At 46.0% G+C, this 23,989-nt stretch overlaps 1 protein-coding gene across 1 annotated transcript in view; it reads right to left on the bottom strand.

Moving 5' to 3' along the window:
- LOC135254795 (zinc finger protein 827-like) overlaps positions 1–14,961 on the bottom strand; it is a 41,462-nt gene extending 26,501 nt beyond the window's left edge. The window contains exons 1-2 of the mRNA XM_064335299.1: positions 14,564–14,961; positions 716–1,813 (exon numbers count right to left, since the gene is read on the bottom strand). Coding sequence (XP_064191369.1) covers positions 716–1,813; positions 14,564–14,606 — 1,141 coding nt within the window. The 5' untranslated portion in view covers positions 14,607–14,961. The remainder of the gene's footprint in view (positions 1–715; positions 1,814–14,563) is intronic.
- Positions 14,962–23,989: the final 9,028 nt, after the last annotated feature.

Below are 23,989 nucleotides of genomic sequence, written 5' to 3'. Positions count from 1 at the left end.
TTTGTGCAGGTACGCCAGAGGGGAAAAAACCATTATCGATGTGCAAACATACCCCGCGCTATGCAATTCTGCAAATCTGCTTTATTCGAGGTGGCGGGATTCTGGGCTCTAAGTCTCGGCAGCTGCGACATATAAAAAAACAGCTTCGCTGAATTAAATATGCAGGAGCGCTTGTTGATACGACCGTACCGGGGCGCTACACCGCTGGATTACTGCTTACAGGAGAGGACGATATAATGCCACTCTGATCACAAAGCAGGAGTTTATAACCCCGGTTCCCGGAGAGCCACAGGTTCTGCTCGCTTTCGGTTTCACCCTAAACTCACCAACCGATTCAGTCCCAAGGACCCAGGTGAGATGACTTAGCTGTGTAATGAAGTGTTTGTTCTAAACCAGTTAAGTGCTGAGTGACAGAACTGTCACAGAACCCACTGGCAGCACAGCGATAACCAAATCTGGCCCTCTAGGCCAGTAGTGGTGCTGGTTTTCTTTTCTGCATGATGACTAATTGATAGATTAATGCAACTGGCTGGCTAGAGATTTAACTGGTGACCCAGGTTTAAATCAGGTCTGGTTAGAGGGGAATAATGAAAACCAGATTTGAGTACCCCGGCTCTAGGGAGCAGGGTTGAAGGTCCATTCGCTAAATGAAAACAGGGACACGGAAGAAAAAGTGAGAATGCTGAGTCCACTGCACACTCCACACAGAAATTACCTCCCTGGCTGCTGGCTTTGGTCTTGCCCTTCGGGGTTGTGGGTGCCGACTGCAGCAGGTCCAAGGTCTGGTTCTGGTTCTGGTTCTTGTCCGTCGGGGGTTTGACGTCCTCCCGGGGTCCCAGAACCAGCGGCGGCTCCTTCTTATCGGACAGGAGGCAGCCGGCCGCGCGAGCCGCCACCTCCTTCAGGAGCGCTGCGGAGGACGTCATGGAGACCAGCGAGAGGAAGGTCCCCTGGGCGCCCTCGGGCTGGGCCCCGGACTGGCTCCTCTCGCTCACCTTCTTGGAGAGGGCCGCCAGCGTGGAGCTGGCCGACTGCGTCCTGAAGGGGGAGGCGAAGGCGTCGAAGCGCCCCGCCTCCTCGGTGGCCATGGAGGACACGGAGGAGGAGCAGGAGGAGGAGGAGGACGAGGAAGAGGAGGACAGCGCCATCGCCGCCCCCTTGTCCTGCAGGACGGCGTTGGCCGCCGCCTTCAGCTTCAGGATGGCGGAGTCCGGCGACAGGCTGGTGGGGGCGTGGCAGCCGCCGGGAGGCCACGCCTCCAAAGACCCCGCCCACGCCGGGCCGCCGTTGGCATCCGCCGTCGGGCTGAAGCGCCCCCCAGGCTCCAGCTTGACGGACACGGGGGAGGGCGTGGCGGAGTGGGCGGAGCCGGCCAGCTTGCGGGCCAGGGCGCTGAGCTGCTGCTGCGCGTGATTGGAGGACGGGGAGAGGGCCAGGGGCGCGTTGGGCGAGGCTCCGCCCCTCCCCTGCGCGGCGAGCTCCCCCGCCTCCAGGAGGCGACGCAGGTTGCTGCTCATGGGGGAGCCCAGCGCCTGGGAGGCGTCCCCGAACAGCGAGGACACCATGGAGGAGAGCGTGTCCTGGCCGGAGACGTGTCCCGCCCTCAGCGCCTCCCTGTCCAGCCCCAGGAGGTCAAGGGACGCCCGGGGAACAGGCGTGGGGCACCCGGCCGAGCTCTCGCCCGACGCGTCCTGCTCCAGCGGGGCCTCGTCCCCGTACGAGGACTCGGAGGGCGTGTCCGAGGCGTTCCCGAACCACCCGTCCTCCTCCACTGCCGGCCCCTTGGCCCCGCCCACCTCAAGTCCATCAGCATCTGCAACACAACAGCACAGGGCACCTCTCAGTGTGCAGAAAACACAGTGGACACTGGTCAACACTTGTTTTTTTTGTTGTTGCAGCATTATGTTTTATCGGATTACTTGAACCTGTGGCCTGAAAAGCACTAAAGTTAATTATAATCATTCGTATTATTTATTACTATTATCATCATCATCGTCCAGTCAAATGGTGGGAATCTGAAAGCAAAAACTGCAACCAAACCGAAATGGTACATTTTCAGATGCTTCCGCTGGCAGAATCAGCGCTGTGACTGCAGGGCCCGCTCGGGTGTGTGTCCGTGCCACAGCGCTGACCTCTACCCAGCCGACCCTCCAGCGCGCCCGGCCTGCGGATCACGGGCAGGCTTCCTTTAGCCCGACCCCCCGACCTGCCAGCCAACAGGAAGCCGGCGTTCGTCTTCACCAGGAAAGCGCGGCCGAACACAATTAGAACAGCCTGGCCACGGTAAACAGACCTTGAACCGAGCGCCACCCGACGCTTCTCCAGTTTCAACAGGTGTATTTTCGCGAGTGCCCGCCTGCCAAATGTGGCCGGAGATACACAAAACTATTTTTAAAAAATTCCCTGCTTTGGAGAGGAAACCACCCGCTTCCCTGGCACGACAAGGCTACAGTACAGAGTACAGTCTTCATTTTAACTATATTATTCCCAGGATCTGAAGGAGTTTAGTAAAGGGGTTACCATGGCGACGAGCTCTCCTGGGAGGATAGGCAGCAAAGATTAGGGTAATGGAGGTTACAGAAGAACATTAATATTCATGAGCTGGTAGATACCACCAGGGAGCCAATGAGGGAGGGTTAAGGTCAGCAAGGATCATTAATATACACTTCATGTTTCAATATTCATAAGCAAAACATTACAGCTTGCCAGAAGAGAGTGAACAAAGAAAGCGAATATTGCTGATAAGTGTGAATACAACATGGTAAAAAAAGGTACCATAGAGACGTTGCTCTTTGGACACACTGTACCACACATTTTATCTGCTTCTATTTCTGTTTTCTTTTCACCGCTTTCTCACAACGAATCCAAATTTCAAAGAAAGCACCCGCAAGAAGGCATTAAAGCAGTTTCCACCAGCTCTGGAAAAACACAGAAAACCCCCCCGATCGCGAACGCTCTCTCCTCCCTCCCGCTCGCGTGCGATGGAGGCCTTTGCCTCGGTGACCCTCGCGTGACCCCAGTGGCCTGCTCTCTGTTTACTCTGAGGGAACGGCCGGTTGCTAGGCGACGGCACCTCGGCGACCTGCAGGGATCATCACGGTCACTGCACACCTGGCCATCATCCGCATTCGCCGAGCGACAGCCTGACCGTACTCTGACCACACACAGATCACCCCGCAGCAATCCTTACGGGGGGAGCTCTGAGGGTTCTCTGTCCGGTCAACAAGTAAGGGCACAGATACCATACCGCCGCATATTTGAATGTGCAGCTTTACCATACACCAACTACAAACCCTACTCTAACCACAAAACGGTCATGACACATACAACACAACAGAAAACTGACAATATGCAGCCCTTGCGATATTTAAACCAAACAGTCAAAGCATAAATAACCACAAAAAGCTCATACAGTTGAAGAAAATACAGCTTCAGACATAGATACTAGAGTGTCAGGGAGGGGACAAAAGGGTTGTGTTCCTTTATTTCATTTACCTTAGCAGAACACTAATGTGTGGGCTCAAATAATAATAATAATGTGTGTGTGTGTGTTTGTGTGTCTGTGTGTACTGCATGTGTGTGTGTGTCTGTGTGTGTGTGTGTGTGTGCATGTGTGTACTGCATGTGTGTGTGTCCGTGGTGAAATGTATGCGAGTGTCTGTGTTTAGGCTGGCAGAACACAAGCAGCTGCAGGATGTTGAGCGGTTCAGATCTGTTACCGCTAACACTGGAAAACAGCATCGACTCCACAGTGTGTATCATCTCTGGGATCTGGAAACTGCACTACACCCCCTGAGCAGTGCGAGAGGCAAACACCTCAACTGACAGCAGAAAGAAGATCAGTGAAGTGATTGTGTGGGTCTCAGCTAGCTGAAGTGGGACTGAGCAAAAATTTCAGCAATGAATTATGAGATCATTTCCTGTGTCTGTAAAGGGGAGGAGTGATGAGCAGCAATATGTTGTAAGCAGAGTGCACAGCCATCACACACACACACACACACACACACACACACCCATACACGCACACAAGCACACACACTAAACCCGACCGACATTCTGTGACACCGATTTGAATACCATTGCTTAACTGAGGAATTATCTTCCATTCAGCCATGTACTATATGTCAAACATTGATGTGTCAGTAAGGATAACCACAATTTGCTCAGTTGAGAATCTCAGCCTCGTCACACTAATCGTGAACCGGACTGTGATTGGCCCGTGTGAGCACGGCACTCTGCTCCTGCCACAGCCAGCGGCAAGTGCGACCGTCCGTGTGACACCCCATCTCACCAGCGCGAAGACAATTCCCACTTTCAGTTTAACCTCAAACATGCCAATTAACATCTCATTTCAGAGCAAAAACAAACAAACAAGCACACATATGCACACACACACACACACACACACACATTCACTCACAAACAGCACTCCACTACACAAACAATCACAACAAGTCACAAGCACACACACACATTCACTCACAAACAAGCACACGTAGCACACACAATCCACAACAAGCAGTACACACACACACATCCACTCACAAACAAGCACACGTACGCACACACACAACATTCACTCACAAACAAGCACACACACGCACACACACATTCACTCACAAACAAGCACACACACACACACACACACAACAAGCACACACACACACACACACACACACACACACACACACACACACACACACACACACACACACACACACACACAGAGCGATTACAGGCACAGGAAGTGAGAACGTACAGAGGAGCGAGCGCGCTGGTTGTTTAGCCACAGAGACGCGCGGGTCCTTTGTGCCGGGGCTCTGGCTAGCGCTGGCCAGACGGCCGCGCAGTCAGACAGATTTGAGCAGGCCCGTCAGGCGCGGTGACCTCGCCGTCGAGGGCAAGGGTTCCTCCGCAGGTCGGCTGGTCATGTGACTCGCGCCGGGGCTTCCCGCCCCAAGCATCGCGGGCCGCGCTAGCGCTAAGGCTCGCGCTCGCTCAGCCGTGAAACTGGCCGTCCTGACCCCGAAGGCGAAGCTGGGATGTTTTCCAGATATTCAACCCCCCCCCGGTCCCCCCCAACCCCGCGATTCAAAGGAAATACTAGCTTTCGGGCCCAAAGCGCCGCAGATTTTGAATCGCGTCACAACGTATCAAGAGGTTCTGCGGTCTGACAGCTGACAGCAGGAGAAACTGTTAAGCAATACAAGCTAACACCGGCGGGCACCAGAGACATTCAGACCCAGGAAAGAAATGCGTCCCTGGCCCGTTCCGCTACGGAGAGAGGGAAGCGGCGCGTTACCCCGCTGTCAGCACATCCGGGGAGAGAAAAAGGTCATGGGACCCCAACTCGACGCAACGGGCTTCTGAAAGGTTTCGCCGGACCGACTGACGAAGCCGGGGGGGGGCCCCCCGCGCGTCCCGGCTGGCCCGGAAGGGGACGCGGCGCTAACGTTAATTAAGTGTCCGGCTCGGCCCTGGCCGGGGGCCGCGGCGCTCCAGGCTATGCTAATGAGCCTGCCCGCGGTCACGCTTCCTTATTAGAGCGCAGCGCGCAATATGGCGCCGCGGCCGCGTCCGCCCGCCACCTTCTCACAGGCGCCTAACGGATCAGCGCCGTAATTGCATTAATTGGGATTCTCTGAGGATCTCGCTCCTTCCTTGAAGAAGGCAAGAAATAAAAGGGGGGGGGGGAACCAAAATGTATCCAGCTGAGTAAATTCGGGGTTATAAATCGTGCCTCTCTCGCACGTTAGCAGGGACATCAATCCGCAAAGTGCTCGTTTTTTTCCTTTCCGTTCCCCTTTCTCGCGACGTAGCTCCATCCCTGAGCTAATCTGTCACCGCAAATCCGTTTTCTTTTTTTTTCGCAGACAAGGGCTGGTTGGATGTTTATGAGATTTTTGTTTACTGATGAATGAATACACTGCAGTCAATCTCGCCAGCGCTCATTCCCTCTCAGTGGGCCCTGGCGTTATTGGCAGTATGTCTGCCGACGCATTTAAAACGTCTGAGAACATCGGGCCCGGCCGCACTTGCTTATATTTATTTGCATTTGACGCCGACTGTTCAGACATGTTTTCATGTGTTTTGGGGGCCGCTCGCGCTTCGTTAATCAACGCGGTGACGGGCAATCGTCTTTGGACGTCGCTGTGGACTCTGCAGCTCCCGAAGAAGAAATTAAATAAAATAAAACACCACAGAATGACCAGTGAAAATAGTGATGGTTGCCACTGCTGAGACGTTTCCCCTGTGCGGTGTGCGGGTACAAATGGTGCTCCAAAAGCACTCATGTTCTCATCTCTGGCAGCTATAAAATCACTCCGTCTCGGCTTGTAGTAGCATGTCACTACTCTGACAAGGTCTTTAGGGCAAAATTAGGCGGGGGGAGGGGTGGAGGTGCACTGGTGCTGGAATAGAGGGCAGGGGCTTGGCTGGACCTCTCTCAGTAAGTTTTAGCACTGCAGAATTCAAAAATAAACGGATGATTTAAAGGCATCATGAAATAATATCAGCTGGGATGCTTTTTTTACAGCTTTGGGCAACGTCAGCTTCCAAGACCAAAACGTGCGGTTGCTAAATCTGTTGCTCTTCAGCTTGAACCGTTTTGTCTGTAGCTTAACTAGCTACAATATTTACAGCAGACCGTAAAGCTAATGACCAACCGCCATATGGGCTCTAATATGCCTTCTAATAAGTTTTTAACTGATGCTGCTGTCTTTCTCCAATTTCCCTTCACAGACTCGCCACGTACTGAGAGACTCAGCTCTGACCCCAACTCCTACATTCAGAGCAGCGAATGAATTGTTTTGCATAATTTCTCTGAAATTTTATTTATTATTAAGTGTGAAAATACAGTCTAAAATGTACATTGCCATGTGTGGATTTGTCACAGTATAACTAAAAAATGTAGGCTATGTTATGCCATTGACTAATAATAATAATAAATAAAATAATCACGTTGTCATAGTTATAATCCAAATTACGACTGTTCGACAGAGACAGTCCTTTCCAAAAATCCACCAGCGACCTAACCACCAGGCAAACAGGAAGTCAAGGGCCAATTTAAAGAGTCTCATCCTGACCGACCTTTCTCACCTTGGTATTTTGCCGTCCACATATCCACTCATTCACACATCACAAACCTACTGTGTCACTTCGCTTGAAGCCCGAAAGTGCAATCAGAAGTTTCACCGCTCAGCTCTGTAAACATTAATTTTGTCTCTCTGTTGTCAAGTTGCGAGAAATTATATTTTCAATCACAGCTCAGCAGGACGCTTCCAGGCTGTTAACTGCAGAGGGCCCGTCCAACGAAACTAGGCGTCTGACCACTGCTGCTTTTGGCAAACTACTTTATGTATCCTTTAATTATCTGGGTACCTTCCACTGAGATAAAAAAAAAGCTTTTTTCATGAAGCCCTGGCCAGCATTTTACAACGGCTTCGCTAGAACTCTCCTGTTGCCAGTTGGGAAGTTTTGTTGGAGGCCTCACACGCTCTCCAGAAACGGTTTGGGCCTTCTGCACCACAGCGGTCATCATCGGGCAGGGGGGTCTGCCCGTCGAGAGGGGGCGGGTCGGAGCGCGGGGCGCTTCGCCGGGTCCGGAGAGCGACGTCCTCGCGTTCGGGGGAGGGGGGGCTTGGGGACGGCGCTATATATAATGGGGAGGTATGCGGTATTGGGATGTATTACGCATTACCGTCCGTGTATTTTGAGCGCGACCTCGACCGTTTGTGGGCACCGCAGGCCGGCAGCCAGAGCTGTAACAGGAGGAAGTGTTTCTGGGGGGGAGAATGAGACACCTCACCCACGACCGCGTCGCATTCCTCTTCACACATGCACAGGCATCCACGCTCCGGTCTATTTTTACCTTCCGTTCCAAGGGAGAACAAAAAAAAATTTAATAAATTAAAAAGAAAATGTGTGTATATGTTAGGCATGACACAAAACATTGCGGCATCAAATTTCTCAACACAAAGCCATGTGTCCCTACATTGCGCATTGCAAAATTAGATCACTGATCACGTCACTGAGATTCAAATTGTCTTGAGAAAGTAATGGCAACTTGCCTTTTAGCTTACTTTATTAGCCTACGCATATTAAACACTGAGGGAGGTTAAATGTAGGTGATGATTCAGGAAGTTGTTTACAAAATGGAGTATCCTTTATGTATAACAACGGAAGAATTTGCATTGTCACTGTAAAATAAACTTTTATTTTTGTTTCATAAAAATGTTTTTATATGCCAGTGATTTGAATTTATATTTTATTTTTAATGTGCCATATAAAACAGCAAAACTTCAGTTAAGACAGCATAGCCTAATTACTGTTTATATATGCACCTAATAAAAGATGTTTCATTTTTGGTTGCTGTAAAATAGAAGAATGTTGCTGTGATAGTATTTTCATGAAAATAATATGTTTCTTTCAGTCTTAAGAAAAAGCACTTAGTACCATGATAAAAATAAACTGTGGGTGTTCTCAGCCTATAACAAGAATGATAATGCTATAATTATTACCCATAACTGTACACACTACTTTTAAAAGGTGTGCAATGTATGCGCAAATGAGAAGATTACAAAGCATACAATTTAACAGAGCCGTTTCATGGTTGAATGAACAAGAGGATGTATTGCTGTTAATACTGGAAATCTATCCAGGCATCAGCACAGACAGCAGCTGAGACGGTGACTGAGGTTGTGACTATTTAAGCAGCAGGTTTTTTAAAAAAATGAAAAGAATCTTGAAAGTATTCTTGGAAATTTAACTGTTAAAAATGCACAGCTCTCAAAACAATAAAATTGGCAAATGGACGAATAGCTTCATCCGGTGTCGTCTCCACAACAATCTAATGAATGGACGTGAGTTGTTGCCTTGTCGGTTACCTCAGCGACGATAAAAACGACGCGCCAGCTTTCGGCAGAGGTGTTAAGAGACCCATGTCAGGATGTGTCTGGCCTCACACCACATGACTGATAGAGAGAAGGCGACGCCGGGGAGAGACGGGCGACTTCTCGGGCACTGTAAGTCACCAGGCTCTCCGCAGTCACGCCTGACCGAACGCCCAGTCACCTGAAAAAGACAACTTCATAAACTGCAGGGGTAACGGGCCTCGACAGCGCCTGTCACCCTTCTCGGGATTGGTCAGAACCGGGATCCTCGTCGGGATTCGTCGATCGGGACAGGCTGCAATTGGGCAGCGTACCTGAACTTATCAAGACTTTGACTCAGGCTGGAATTGGTCAGGACTGAGAGCGATTAGAAATTGATAGGACTGAGACTGAGACTGATCTGAATTGGTAACAACTGAGACTGACTGGGATCAGTCAAGCCTGGAATGTATCTGAATTTCTCTGTGCTGAAACTGTTGGAAAATCGTCAGGACTGGGACTTAATCAATTATTTGGGATAGAGACTGAATTGAATTGACCAGGACTGTGATCGCCAAACTGACCAGGAGTGAGGCTGAGGCAAACTCACTCTCACAGATCAACATAAAAGTAAAATAATAAATATTATTATTAAGATGTTCTTTGGGATTTGGCATGACCGTGACTGGTCAGGCCAGGACTGTCACTTGCTGTCACCCTTGGACTGCTTAATGTGTGGCTGCTAAGACCACAGCCTGACATGCGACCTGTAACTGACATTCTCCTTTTGGAAGATCTAACCCGGCATCCATCATTTTTATTGTTTTGAAAAGGCACTAAACAGATGAGCTAAATTATGCTATTTCATGTAAAATCGTAAGTCATATATCTATTCAAAATGTTCAAACGATATGCATTACACCAACTGCCTGTCAGTTCTGTCAAATTGAGGTTATGCACCAATAGTGTTGTCGGCTCTGTCACAACCAGGTTATCAGTCCGTGAAAACTTAGCCAATGATGTAAGGACAGATTTATCGCACATTATATAATCGTTTGGGGGAGCAGGGCAGAATCCGCCAGAGTTTTACTGAAGGCCTTGTCATCAGTTCTGAACGTAAGTAGGTTTGTACTCAAACGTTGGCTCACGTGAGCATGACCTACATCACAGATTTATTCAGGGATTCCCTCGCCTGCGTTAATCTGATGAAGGACCTGGCAACGTGGTCGAAACGACGTGGCGTCAGCTTCACGTTACAAAGTGCTCTTTCCTGGAGTGCCCCACCATCACCAGTTTCGCTGCATTTGGAACTGTTACACAACAACAGCGTCTGACAGTATGGCCCAAAGACCTTTGACTCTCAACCAGTAGGAGGTGGACGATCCCCCAGCCTTACCGAACTCATCTGCTGAGCCTGCCAAAAGTGGCTTTCATTGGGTATCAGAGGACAAATGTACTCATCTAGAGGAACCTTCTGAAGGAACAATAAACACATATGCTACTGTCCCTCCGCCAAAATGTCCGTAAGATTAATGAAGCTGCACCGCGAACGTGCGCTGCCATCTGAAAATGCCATCTATGAATCATTCCAGACAAGAGTCTCCTGACAAGATTATAAGCCTTCACGGGCCTTCGCTAGGTCCAGCTACTCTTTGCAGAAAGTCTTTCTCTGCTGTTCTCAAGAATAGCTAATAGGCTACTCTAACATACTGGAGTATTGTGGCTCCAGCAATGGTTTCTGAGCAGGCAACTGCCTGTTACACAATGTTCTAAAATCACAGAACGTAACTTTTAACCGCTCAGCTCGGAAGCTTTAGGCACATGGAGACTGGCGTTGGCCCTTTACAAACAGGCTCAGAAGTTTATTATGCTTAATTAAATGTATTAGCATAGAGAGCAAGTGACACGAATTAGCTTCGGCATCAAGCCATCATCAGCGTGCCAAAACCAAGTGCGACACGAGAAACTGAGGAATTATGAAATGAATCCCCCTCCGAGGTTCCAATGGCTCCCGATACGGTGCGACATCACCCCCACGTGCACGATATGTTTAATGCACGTCGTTAGCGCCTCGACGACTCACCTGCCCGTCGGTGTCAGGAAAAACTCTGAGCGCCGCTGACCGCCGCTTCTCCGTCGATGACGAGTGCGCTTACCGTAAAAAAAAAACTCCACTATCCACCGCCAACGCCTCTGCACTCCGCTCGCACACCTTGCTCTGAGAGCTGTCGACGCCCAGGGGCGTGCACCACGCCGACACCGTTCCCCAGCTTTCGTGCTTCGACCGCACAAGCGCTCGAGTCCTAACGGCTAGTGACGCCGCTAAATGCATTAGCTGATGTACGGTCAGGACACTTTCCTGGGTTTGTGGTGGGAGGAGGTTGCTGCAGGACAGTTGTTCTCTGCCCAGGAAGTGCTGTGATTTCATTCCCCCCACCCCCCCGCACCCCCCCACAGATAACGTTCCAAACTGGCAGTGCTGGGTAACTGCACTCCCACTCCGCTCTGAAGATATTTTAGGCCCTTCCTCGCACAAACGCCATTACATCAGCCGAAGTTCAAACTCATGCCACGTGTTTTGGCTGTTTTGAAATGTGCGGTAGGCGCAAATCAAAGCTAAATAAAAAATAATAATAATTTTTAAAGAAAATTTCAGATCATTTGTTTATTTTCATGTATTGATATAGGCTACACCAGGGCTGCCCAACCCTGTTTCTGGAGATGTATTGTCCTGGAGGTTTTCACTCCGACCATAACAAAGCACACTTCATTCAGCCAGAAATTGTATTGAGCTGCTATTTAGTAGAATCAGGTGTGCTGAATTAGGGTTGAAATAAAAGCCTACAGGATGGAAGATCTCCAGGAACAGGGTTGGGCAGCTCTGGCCTAACAGGCTTAATTTTGGCTTTGGCATCTTATCAGTCATGTTCCCATACAGGGGCTTTCTACTCTTTGATTCCTTTCTACATAAAGGCCTGATCATCACTAGGCATGCCAGCTCCATTCACTAGCCACTGAAAGACAGGATCAGGTCAGGTGCTGGCAGAATTTCAGCACAAATGGGCAATGCCAAAGGGCTCCAGATTTAACTTCTCCCACCATCCAATATTTTCAAGCCCTGGACTGGCCAAGATTGTTATCATCACCCCAGGGGTAAAGGACCAATGAAACTGAGATACCTGCTCATGATCCGTTATGCTGAGAATACCCACTTGCGCTGTGTCACACTGAGAATGCCCACTTACACTATTGAACTGAGAATACCCACTTACACTGTCACACTGAGAATACCCACTCACACTGTTACACTGAGAATGCCCACTCACACCCTGTTACACTGAGAATGCCCACTCACACTGTTACACTGAGAATACCCACTCACACTGTTACACTGAGAATGCCCACTCACACTGTTACACTGAGAATGCCCACTCACACTGTTACACTGAGGATGCCCACTTACACCCTGTTACACTGAGAATGCCCACTCACACTGTTACACTGAGAATGCCCACTCACATTGTTACACTGAGAATACCCACTCACACTGTTACACTGAACATGCCCACTCACACCCTGTTACACTGAGAATGCCCACTCACACTGTTACACTGAGAATGCCCACTCACACTGTCACACTGAGAATGCCCACTCACACCCTGTCACACAGAGAATACCCACTCACACAGAGTTTCACACTCAGAATACCCACTCACACCCTGCCACACTGAGAATACCCACTCACACTCTGTTACACTGAGAATGCCCACTGACACACTGTTACACTGAGAATACCCACTCACACTGTGTCACACTGAGAATGCCCATTCACACTGTGTTACACTGAAAATACCCACTTACACTCTGTTACACTGAGAATACCCACTCACACTGTTACACTGCGAATACCCACTTACACTTGGTTATGCTAAAATAACAAGTCATATCACATTCCTTATTACAATGAGACACCCAGGACAACTCTTCAACAATGAGAACACAGTAACACGCATTCTATTACAGAGATGCCAAATCACACTCCTTCTCACATTAAGATGCCCCGTACCACTCCACGTTGCACCGAGACTGTCCCACCTACTGCTAAATTGAGATGTAGCCTCACACAGTGTTCCCCTAACACATACAGCTTCACCATACCCTCTCTATGTTGGTTTCAGAATAAAAAATGTCATAAAGGAAAACAAAACAACTAAACAAGAGACAAACAAGTGTGTATACAAAGAAAATACAGACTTATTGATGAGAAGATGCAATAACATGAGGAAAAAGCTTATTTTTTATTCTTGTGGTAATGCAGTTCACCTTAAAATGATTCTCTTTGTTAGAACGTTTCAACTTTGATCCAGACGTGCAATTTTAATTTGCTTGGATTCTGAGGGCATCTGCGGTCGGATATGATTCATCAATCAATGGATATGCAATCCGCACAACCAGTGTGACAAGAGCTTAACCTTGATTCGCCTTAACCCACAGAAGACCCTACACAGCGCAAAACTGTCTGAGAGACTGGCACGAGCTGTGCAAAATATCTCAGTGTTTTTGCTGAACAGCTAACCCCTGCAAATCCAACAGCTGCAGCTGTTGAACCCAGCACCACAGATCACCGCAACGTTACACAGCAGCACCACAGTCGCTTACTATTCACTGCATTGCATTTAGATCATTTTCATATCACCCTTATGCTGACAACCTGGTCCATTAGTTCATCGTCGTCCGTGTTCAGCTTTTACACCAAAATTGCGACAGTTAAGTCTTTTGATAAATGTTTCAATATTCTACCTAGTAGATCCTCTAGCGGAGAGAGTGCGCAATTGCAAGTTATTATTCGCCCGATAAAAGCACAATCTAAACATCCTGGTTACGTAGGGTCAAACGAACAAAAATATCTATTGATAGCCCCTTAATTTAAACCAAAGACGTATCTAATATAATTGGTTACGTCGCGCGATCATTGGGAAGAACGATAAACTCCATATCTGCGTTCTTGTCCGCGTTATTGATCGCAGTCTGTCTGCAATGAATGGCTGCGAAGGGAAGGAAAACCGTGAACTTCAGGTGACCGACCATGGCTTTGACTCCGGCAGCATGCAGACACGAACCTTTCTGATCTGGGAGGGGACGAAATAGCCCAGCATAAAATAACAGATCCAGTCCGAAAATTATATATGAATAGGATGACAACTACGTCGTTCCGTGGGTTTGATCTTACGAAAGTTAGCGAGATGTGTTTCACGAAGAGAGAAAATAAGTTGCGGTGCTAATGCTGGGGCACGGAAGCCTGAGTCTAGCCTGCCTTGTCTGATCCGACTGACCCTTCATTTTATTGCGGCCAGATTCTCAGATCCTCCCCTTTTGCTTCCAAGAGAGCCAGAGTTCCGCGGGCAGAATCGCGAAAACGGCTCTGCCATAATGCCATTTACGACCGACACACACGCTTACTGACCACAACCTTTAGGAGAACGGGACCTTTATTGATCATTCAGTACTAAAGATACAGCTTAAATACACTCACTGGCGAGCTGCTCATCGCCAACATGGCTGCCTAGTGCAGACCTAAAAAAGAAGAATTAACCTACTCCGTGTCTTTGTCTGTTTCACCTCTTTAACCCTAAACTACTGCGCAAAACACAAGAAGAGCCGTAAAAATCTCAGAAACCCAGAAATGGACTTACGCGAAGGCAGGCGCTTGGGTTGGTCCTGCTTCCTGCGGGGCATTGTCGCCCTTTTTCACATTCTCCTCCGTGTTTAGGGATCAGTATCAAAAATGATTTTTGTCCATTGAAATTGTGAGCGAGGCGCGGATGGCAGGGACTTGTCGTGCACCTGGCTGTCCTCGGTCTAGAGTGTATTGTTGGGAATAGGAGCCCGGGAGAAGGGGGTGGTGTTGCTGTGTCTTGACTATGGCTGCTCTCTCTGAAGCTAAGTGTGTGTCTCCGAGCCCCTAACTAACACTAATGCAGGGATCAAAGGGCAGCAGTAGCGGAGCAGACACACACTCCCCCCCGCTCTCTCGCACACGCACACACACATTCCCTCTCTCTCTTGTACACACTCAGCAGGTCTCTTCAAAGCGGTAGAACCGCGGAGCACCTCGCAGATAGAGATGGATAAGATGCCCCTGAGGATTTAGGATCTATACCGATTGACTTAACAGACTTACTGTATCATGTGATGTTTGCATACATGTGTAGATACGAATGAATGGAAAGACGCAGCTTGTCATTTCTGTGTGTATGCTATTGCTATAATGGATATTATTTATCTCATTAATTAGCGACATAAATTACAAACATGCGTATGTGCTGATGATGATGTCATTATAACAGGACATGAAACCGTTATTCTGTGTGATGTTCTGTTATTTAATTGTACATTGTAGGCTAGCCTAGGCTACATTTATTTATGATTTTGGCCTTGGCACCTTTTCATTTACCAATGATGTCACCTGATTACTTTTTTACTCATTTGACCTTTTTGTGTGTTGGCCATTTTATGTAAATTTCAATAATAATAATAACAACAACAACAACAATGATTATTATTATGATAATAATAACAACAACAATGATTATTATTATTATTATTATTGTTGTTGTTCTTGTTTTTGTTGTTAATAAATACTACAGTAGCAATAATATTATTGTTATTTTATAAGCATCTCTTTGGCATTTTCCCTGATAGTGCTGTAAGTGTAAACAATGCTCAAAATCTGCATCTTCTTTTATGACTGTTCTGGTTTCCAGGGGGAGTAGGCATTATTAGGGTGACACCAATGGAGTCATAGATAGATGACAATTGTGGCAAAGTGAAAATTCCTGTGATTTATTGTTATCTAAAAAGATGGTAAATGGCAGAACTGAGTACTTAGGCATATTTCTCGATTTTTAAAGCCTGGACAAATACTTAAATATTATATTTTATACACTGCCATTATTATTATGGTGTCTCAACTTTTGTTAAATCTTTCCAAAATTCTTCGCTACACATGTCTGGAGTTTTATACAGGATGGGCTGTTCCTCACTCTGGAGTCTGTCGTTGCAGTTCTTGACAAATGCTATGCTCTCTGCCACCACATCAGGACATGGCTGGTAGCTGGTGGCTGCATTTACAATTCAACTAGAGAATGAAATTCTCGGTTACTCAGTTAAGTGATAGTTTTAACCCAACCGATCCATCTTGTAAATACAATATTTGTTGAATAAATCTCCTCAAGAAAATTATTCAGGAAGCATCCCTCCTTTCATTACATCTGTGGTCTGTTGAGACTTTGAGCACCTATTGAGACGCTTCTTTTCTTTAATCTCTGCTTTTGGAATCAGGTACTCTAGGCAATTTGTGCTATGGAGGCCTTTTAAGTTCAGCAGCCTGTGAGGTGTTGAAGTCTGACAGGCTGCATGCCGTGGATATTCCTGCTGCATAAACACAGACACAAACAGCTTGTTATTATGGCAATTAGGGAATGTCCTAATTACGCCTCTCAGCTGACCACAGGTGACTGCCTCACACTTTGTATTTTCCTAATTAGAATACAGCACAACTTGATTAGAATCTGTTCTGTGCTTCATCGTTTCCTAAGAGAGGTTGGACACATTAAATGGTCAAGGAAAAGGTTTCCAGCAATAAACACACATTCATTATAGGCATGGGACGCCACTGGTTGCAGATGACTATAGTATGCAAAAGCTGTATAATGCTGTATAATGTTCTTTTTTTGGCCACCAATTCTGTACATGGAATTTTACGCTGTGGCAGAAAAAGTAGGAATTCTCTTCTTGATTTCACTGAGTGTGGGTGCCTCTGGTTGGCCTATTTGTGGTTGTCAAATTTCAGAAGACAATGCACCTGTCTTTTGGATCCACTCTAATCTCTTTAGGCACAAGGGATATTTAGTAAATGCTGCTCTTCTGTATACTCCACTTTACCCAGGTAATGCTGTGCTGTGCAAGTTTCAGGATGTAGTTAATTGGCCAAATAAACAACATGAAAAACAAGGCGTGATGTGTTACCGGCACAGAATGCATTTGAAGGTCAGGATCATAAATACAATTTAATGGAAGGAATAAACAGGTGTATTAAAGCACATCTAACTCCAGATCCAGGGCTCCAGCCATGTATGCAGGTCGAGCCAACTGATTGCTGATCTGAATTTGGCAGTTGTTTTCTATAACTCTTATATATATATAACTATTGTAAGAAAACATTTTTGTGGAGGTGAGTAAAATAAATAATCAATATTTCAAGTTATACTTCAGTAATAATGTTTCTCAGTGTCAACAATAAATCAGAAGTGTAACTAGCCGTACAAAAGAAGTTTAAACCAGACCGACACAAATACTTCTCTATACATCACACTTGTCCCCTGTTCCAATAAGATTTAGACAAAATAGAGTTGGACCTGTTGCAAAGATAAATGTTTTTTTTTCTTCACAGGGGGGCAGACGACAGGGTAGTTCCAGGACATGGTCTGTACTGCCTGCTAGCAACAGTGTCGGACTCAATCACGTCCCAGGGTTTAATGCAGAGGTTAAAAATACCGCGAAAAGCTTGGATATGATGAAATCGTTAAGACTGCATAACAAGGGCAGAAGATGAGAAGTCAGATGAGACTTCTGAAATCGATATTTCGCTCAGTTTTATTCATCTCTTTCGGGGCAAAGCAGCGGTGCAAATGTGACCTCACTGGTAAGCTCCGAAAGAGGTGGAGTGAGGAAAGATCTGTGGGAGCGTCTCATTTTCTTTTACATGGTCTGGAAAGCAGCACATCACAAGCCATTTTCCTTTAAACAAGAAAAGTCTTACAATTGTGGCGGCCTCCTTGCTTGGTTGACAAAAAAAAACAAAAACGATTCTCATGGATTTCCTTTCCTTTTGATTAATACATGTATTATGCGGGGTTGCTTGTTGTCTGGTTGTGTTGATCTTTGGCAAGCCTACTGTGTGATCAAGATGTTGTCATGGTGCAGTATTTCAGTCACTGCCAGAAGGCTTTGGTCTGTCTTGTGGCCTCATACATGCTAAGCACCTAGGTAATGTTTACAACAGGACAATTATCTGATAGTAGTCATGGCAACAAGGGCATGACCTCACAGGGGGGGCACAATCTCATTGCTAGAATATTTTTTCTTTACCTTTGAGCACGTAATAATATTGCATGTTCGGTTCTCACAAGCCTGCCACAACTTAGTAAATCTCTTAAATTATTTAGAAATGTGAAGAATTTAAAATGACAATTCATTTTTCAACTTATGTTTCTTACATTAGATTAAATTGCTCATTTAAATCCTGCACAGTTTTTCAGCCACAAGTGATTGATTTTGCACTTTTGTTCCAGTAACTGAAAGACTATGACAATTATAAAAACAAAATTGCCATTTCAATCTGATGAATGTTCTATCAACATAAAGTATGTCATAAATCTTCAGCTTATGATACATACAATGAGAAATGTGTATGTGACATTTATCTCCCTTAATCAACTCATAAAGCAGAGATAAAAAAAATAAATAACAGGACCTTTAGCTTTGGTAATATTCTTGTCATTGCAGAAAAGTTCAATACATCTGCAGCTGTAATATACCCAGGGGTTTCCTGGATCTTAGGTGTTCTGTTCAGTGGGAAAAGCAAATGGATAGAAGGGCAATCCACCCTTCCTTAATCTGCGAGGCTTCTCTGGGCCTTGGAGGTTATTGCTCTGCAATTTGGAGTCAATGGCTCAGCAAGAAAATCTTTCCCTCCATCTGCCTGATCAGAGAATCAGTGATCCTGCTTGCGAGAGTCCAGTAGCCGCCTCCCCCCCCCCGCACCTGTCAGGCAAGTCTTTCTGGCAACGGAGCTCGAAGACGTTTCTCTCTCACAGTGGTGCTGAGACAGATTTCTCCCTGACAGTGATGCTGATGTGGGTTTCTGTGTGACCACAAGGCTAAAGCCGGTTGCTCTCTGACACTTGGACTGAGATTCAGAATTTAGTTGGCTAGGTGAGCAACGTGCATAACATAAGATAATGTGTTGGTTAGCTGGCTAGGAAGCTCAAGCTAGATAGTTTATCTGGTGATCTGTATGTGAAGTGGGAATGGATCTGTAAAGTACCACAAGCAGACAGTCTTGTAAATGATTTGTGTTTTAGTGATTGATTGTATGGTATTTTTCATATAATATTTATCATTCATGCTAGAAAATATACAAGCATGTATCCTGCTGTGTGCTGGATACATACTTATATACTATATTACTGTATGTGTATGATTGTCCTTTATTGCTTTTCATCATTACCTCTTCAGCACATCACAGGAGAAAATGAAGAAATATCAAGATTTCTTCCTCTTTTTTGAGCCACAAGCAGCCACTCAAATTTATTGAGCAGTCTCGCTCATTTATTCATAGCAAATGCAATGCCGCTTGTTATAGGAAGTAGCCTACAGCTGCTCTGAACAGCAGAGGTACTGAAGTGTAGCTGAAATGCAGTACGGTGCAGACTCATGTTTGAACAATACATAGACAGCTAAGGGGGGTTCCAGGAAGTAAGGTTGTGAGGCACTTACAGAAAATCTGGCCTTGGGCCAGGCCACATTCATCTTAGTATCCTGCCTGTCTTCCTCTTCTGTCCAGTACATGGTTTTGCTTTGGAGTTCGCGTCTTGTTTCCATGGTGTTTTTCATCTTCCTTGACTTTCTCGCTGCTCCCTTCCAGAAAATTCTTGAATACTCATTTCCATTGTTTGTAGTCCTTGAACCCCCAAGACCCAAGGTGATTCTGGCATAAATTTTTACTTGCACTTAAAATTGATTGGCAGCTTTCAGGTGCTTGCACAAGCACATACCATAGTTCTTTGTAAGTGCACGGGCAAGCTTCAGTGCTTATCTACATAATGTAGCCCTTGACTAAATCAAAGACTAAAACCATATTGTGTGTTATATTCTTTACCCACAGACTCTTAGAGTGATAACTCTACATTGTGGCCAGTGACTAATTTTGGAAAAGTAATCCCTTGATCCAGATTATTGTTTTTATCAGTCTCTGAAGCCTTTAGCAACCTTTGGATATGCTTTAAATATTTTTTTTCCCTTTTTTTCTTTAATTAGAGAGAATTCTGCAGAGGAATATGACAGCACTCATCCATGAAAAAAAAATCGTTCAACTCAATCTTAGTTGATGTAAGTGGAAAATGCTGTCTTGGGCATTGTTCCAAACAATTCCATAAATACTCGATTGGGTTCAGATCTGGTGGCTGAGAAGGCTGTGATATATGCATAACGTCAACGTCATGCTCCTCATACCACTGGCTAACTACTGTGCCCTGTGGATGGGGGCATTGTCATCTTGAGACACCCTCCTCTGCTGGAAAAAAAAGCTTTTACGTGGGGTGAAGATGATCACTCAGTACCAATAACTAACGATTGACATTGACCTTGCTTTCTGGCTTTCTAAGGACACGAGCAAACACGTAATCAGATATTTGGAATCTGTGTGCTTTCCCTTTACTCTAATTGACATGATATTAACATAATTTTTCAATTGGTGATCATGTATGTGCCGGCACTACCAGTTTCAACGAGAAAATACAAGTCATCCATTGTCTTCTTGAAACCTTGCCAGCAGAGTCACCTTAAGACAGAGCTCTTAGTCTAATAGATCTACCAAACAGCCCCTGGCAGCCCCAGACCCTCCGCAATCCTGTGTATATCATTAAAGTGGCTATCGGGAAAGTGCCGTCTGAAGTATGGGACAGATACATGCCCTGAATCCTGATGGCACTCTGAATTATATATTGAAATGAGATTTACGCTGGAGCGCAGAGCTGAGCTGGCTTCACCACCAAAAAGAAATCGAGTGGTCGAGCTGAACCAAATGAACCTTTCGGCACTGTGCTGCAAATGTACTTTTTGTTCAGTGTACGCGTCCCGAAACATCTGTCATGTAAGTGAAACAGATGAAATACACGAAGCTTCGCGGAAAGGTTGAGTTTTTCATTTAGGCCTCGTCTTCCTAGTTCCTCACTTGTTGTTCCTCCCAGTCTGATGGGCCATTAAAATCAAAGAGGGTCAAACTCAATTCGCCGGGGGAGGCATTGCTTCTGGTCGTTTGTTCCACCTCATGAAGTGTTCGATCATCAAGTGCTTTAATTGCTTTGATTATTTGATTACTAAAACATACTTAACGCTCCCTTTGCCCTTTCCTGTTGAGTATTTAAAGGTGGCAGCACTTTTTCTCTCCATCAACTGAGAAATGGCTCCTAATATTTGTGCCTCAGTAAACAGCGTTAAGCAAATGTGTGCATTTGTTCTGCTAACAGGGGCTCTCTGAGTTTGAGAGTAATGAACGTGTCATAAATGCTGGCTGTTTCTGTTCTCTTCTTTGGTCCATTGAGATGATGAAGTTACGACTGCAGTGCTGTGTCCTCTAGTGTCCAATCCTCAGCTGTGACCAGATCTTACTGGGTATAAATACGCCAATAGCTTAATATAAAAATAACATTATTTTGATATAATAATAATAATACTTCTACTACTACTACTACTACTAATAATAATAATAATCTGTGTGTATGTATTTGTTTATGTTTGCATGGGGGGGGGCGTCGGGGGGTGGGTGGGTGAATATGCAATAACACACGTTGCTCTGAATTCATACTTCCTCCTGCTTTTAAAATCTGAATGGGGAGGGGGGGGGGTGTTCTTAATGGAATAACATAACAGAGGATCTGATTGGAAGATATGGGCAGTCGGGGTGGGGACTGAGAGGCAGGAACTGAGATACAGCTTCTGGGCGTATTTAATGACTGAACTTTTCACCTTCCCTGCTCTCATTCTCCACTTGATAAACAGATGACCTTGATCAGCTGGAGACCAACAGCAGGCAAGGCCTTCATCGAGACGGTGCTATCGGGTAACTCTCCTGTCATCTGTGCTGCGCGTACTGTCACTGAGCTTCCTGTCATGTGATCTCATTCACTTTCAGACAATCGACTGGATGTCAGAAAGGTTATCAATATCATCCCCTTTAGCATATTAACCTGCTAAGCAAAAGATCATTTCAAGATTTTAAACCGAGGACCTCAAACATAAAATGAAAAACACAATTTCTTCAAAGCCATTGAAAAGGTTTAATAAATGTTTATCCATTGCAAAGGAGAGTAACCACGTACAGTGCGTTCTTGCCTGGAAGTAGCATCATGCACAGCGATAACTGTAGTTTCTTTCTGCAGACTGTACAATATTGGGTACATGCAGAAACATGGAATGTGATCATCACAGCCTCCCGCCACAGAATGTCCTACTCAAATACAGGACACACACATGACTCATTAATGACTCATTCAGAGACAAATGTTCCTGGTTTCTTTAGACCTTTAAATAGAACGAGCCAGAAGGACAGCAGTGAAGAAATCATTTTAAAATAGTCGATTATCTTCATGCAAACGCTCATTCTTTCCCACGCAGCGTGATGTAAATGGGACCGCCCACCTGGACACACACGTATGTGACGTTGCTCTGGTACTGAATGGAGCCGCTGGACGAGACCTTGCCATTGTGAGAACACAATTTTTTTACAAATTATGTTAAAGAAACATGACATTTGGTCACAATGGTATAAAACTGCAGGGCTGTCACAGAGCAGGGAAATCTGAGAGCGGTGCGATCGCTCCCCTTCGTCCCAGCTGTAGAACATGCAGCCAGTTGGTTCACAGGAGGTGTTAGCCAACGGAGGGGACTGCTGGCGAGCCGTTATAGGTTTCTTCGTACTGTGTGCCTTTTGGCAGCGCGGTCCGACCGCGGAAACGCACGGGTGTGAATGTTCTGCCGGGAGATCGCGGCGCCTGCCAGCTTGACCTCGTGTTGATGACGGCCCCTCTGCCGCAGACGGAGCACCGAATCCAGCCTCATCTCCCTCCCGCATCTCTGGCTAATCTGCAACTGAGGAACCGCATTATTGTCTATGTAACTTGAGGTGCGACAGTACGCCAATATGTTATAGGAACCTGGCAGATCTCATCAAAGCGGGCGGAGCAGCTTTGTTCAAAATGTCACAATGCATATTTATGGGTGGAGAAGAGTTCTCCCTCCACAAGCACCATTCATCTAACAAAGCCCCAGTCTATCTGACCATACTTCTGCTAGTACAAGTGTGTGCATGTCTAATAGGCTGAACCTGGTTGTATGACACAACCTTTTACTGTAGCCTGGCCATATCAGGTTACATCCCTTTGAATGTCCAGTCTATGAAATACGAAACACAGTATCTGAACTGTTATGTCTGAAAGCTCCAGGTTGTAATGCTAATAATGCAAATAAGGATGCTAACTACTACTTATGAGTATTTCTTACTACTACCACTACTATGTGCAACTGCACAATACAAATAATAGTACAATTTTATTCATCATAATTAACTACTACAACCTCTACCACTAATAATACTACTCCAACTACTACTACTACTACTACTAATAATAATAATAATAATAATAATATCTATGAACGACAGGGTTGTAGTTAAGATTAGACATTTCATTCATTTTTTTCTGGAATTGTCTTCATTCTTCTACATGGAATCGTCTCCTGTCTAGATTGTCAATACACAAACAGTCCAGAGCTTTCCTGTCTACCTGAGAAAGGTCAGTATCCAGGGTTACACTGGGGATCAGGCAGAAAAGAAGTACAGAGGTCAGCCAAAGATAGGGTTGCAAAATCTGGCCTCCAGGTATAAGGGTCAGAGGGTAGAGTTTGTAGTCAAAGCTCACAGAAAACAATGCGCCCTGGGCCAAGGTTCTGTGGTCCTTTGATCAGGGAAGCAGCCCCTTTCATTTTCAACCTATTACCTCTATACAGTCAGGGATTATGGGAAAGGTGTAGGCCAGCAGACTGTTTTTCATTTTTACTCTCCCCTGAGAGTTTCCCATTATTCCCTCCATATCTAGCGTGACCCTGAGAGAAAGCCTTGCTTCTCAAGGTCAGCTCTGTCTAGACTCTTCTCGTTTCCTGTTTCCCGGAGCCTGCCTTGCACACAAAAGGGTCACCCCAATGGCTCCAACTTTGCCATCACGCCTATGCCAGCCCGAGCCGCAATGGCTTCTCCCTTTCACCATTCCCCCTTGGCCCCC

Source organism: Anguilla rostrata, chromosome 5 (assembly GCF_018555375.3).
Source record: "Anguilla rostrata isolate EN2019 chromosome 5, ASM1855537v3, whole genome shotgun sequence".
Classification (NCBI taxonomy): domain Eukaryota; kingdom Metazoa; phylum Chordata; class Actinopteri; order Anguilliformes; family Anguillidae; genus Anguilla; species Anguilla rostrata.
Note: the sequence above shows the minus strand (reverse complement) of the source record. Positions and strands in the feature narration are given on the sequence as shown.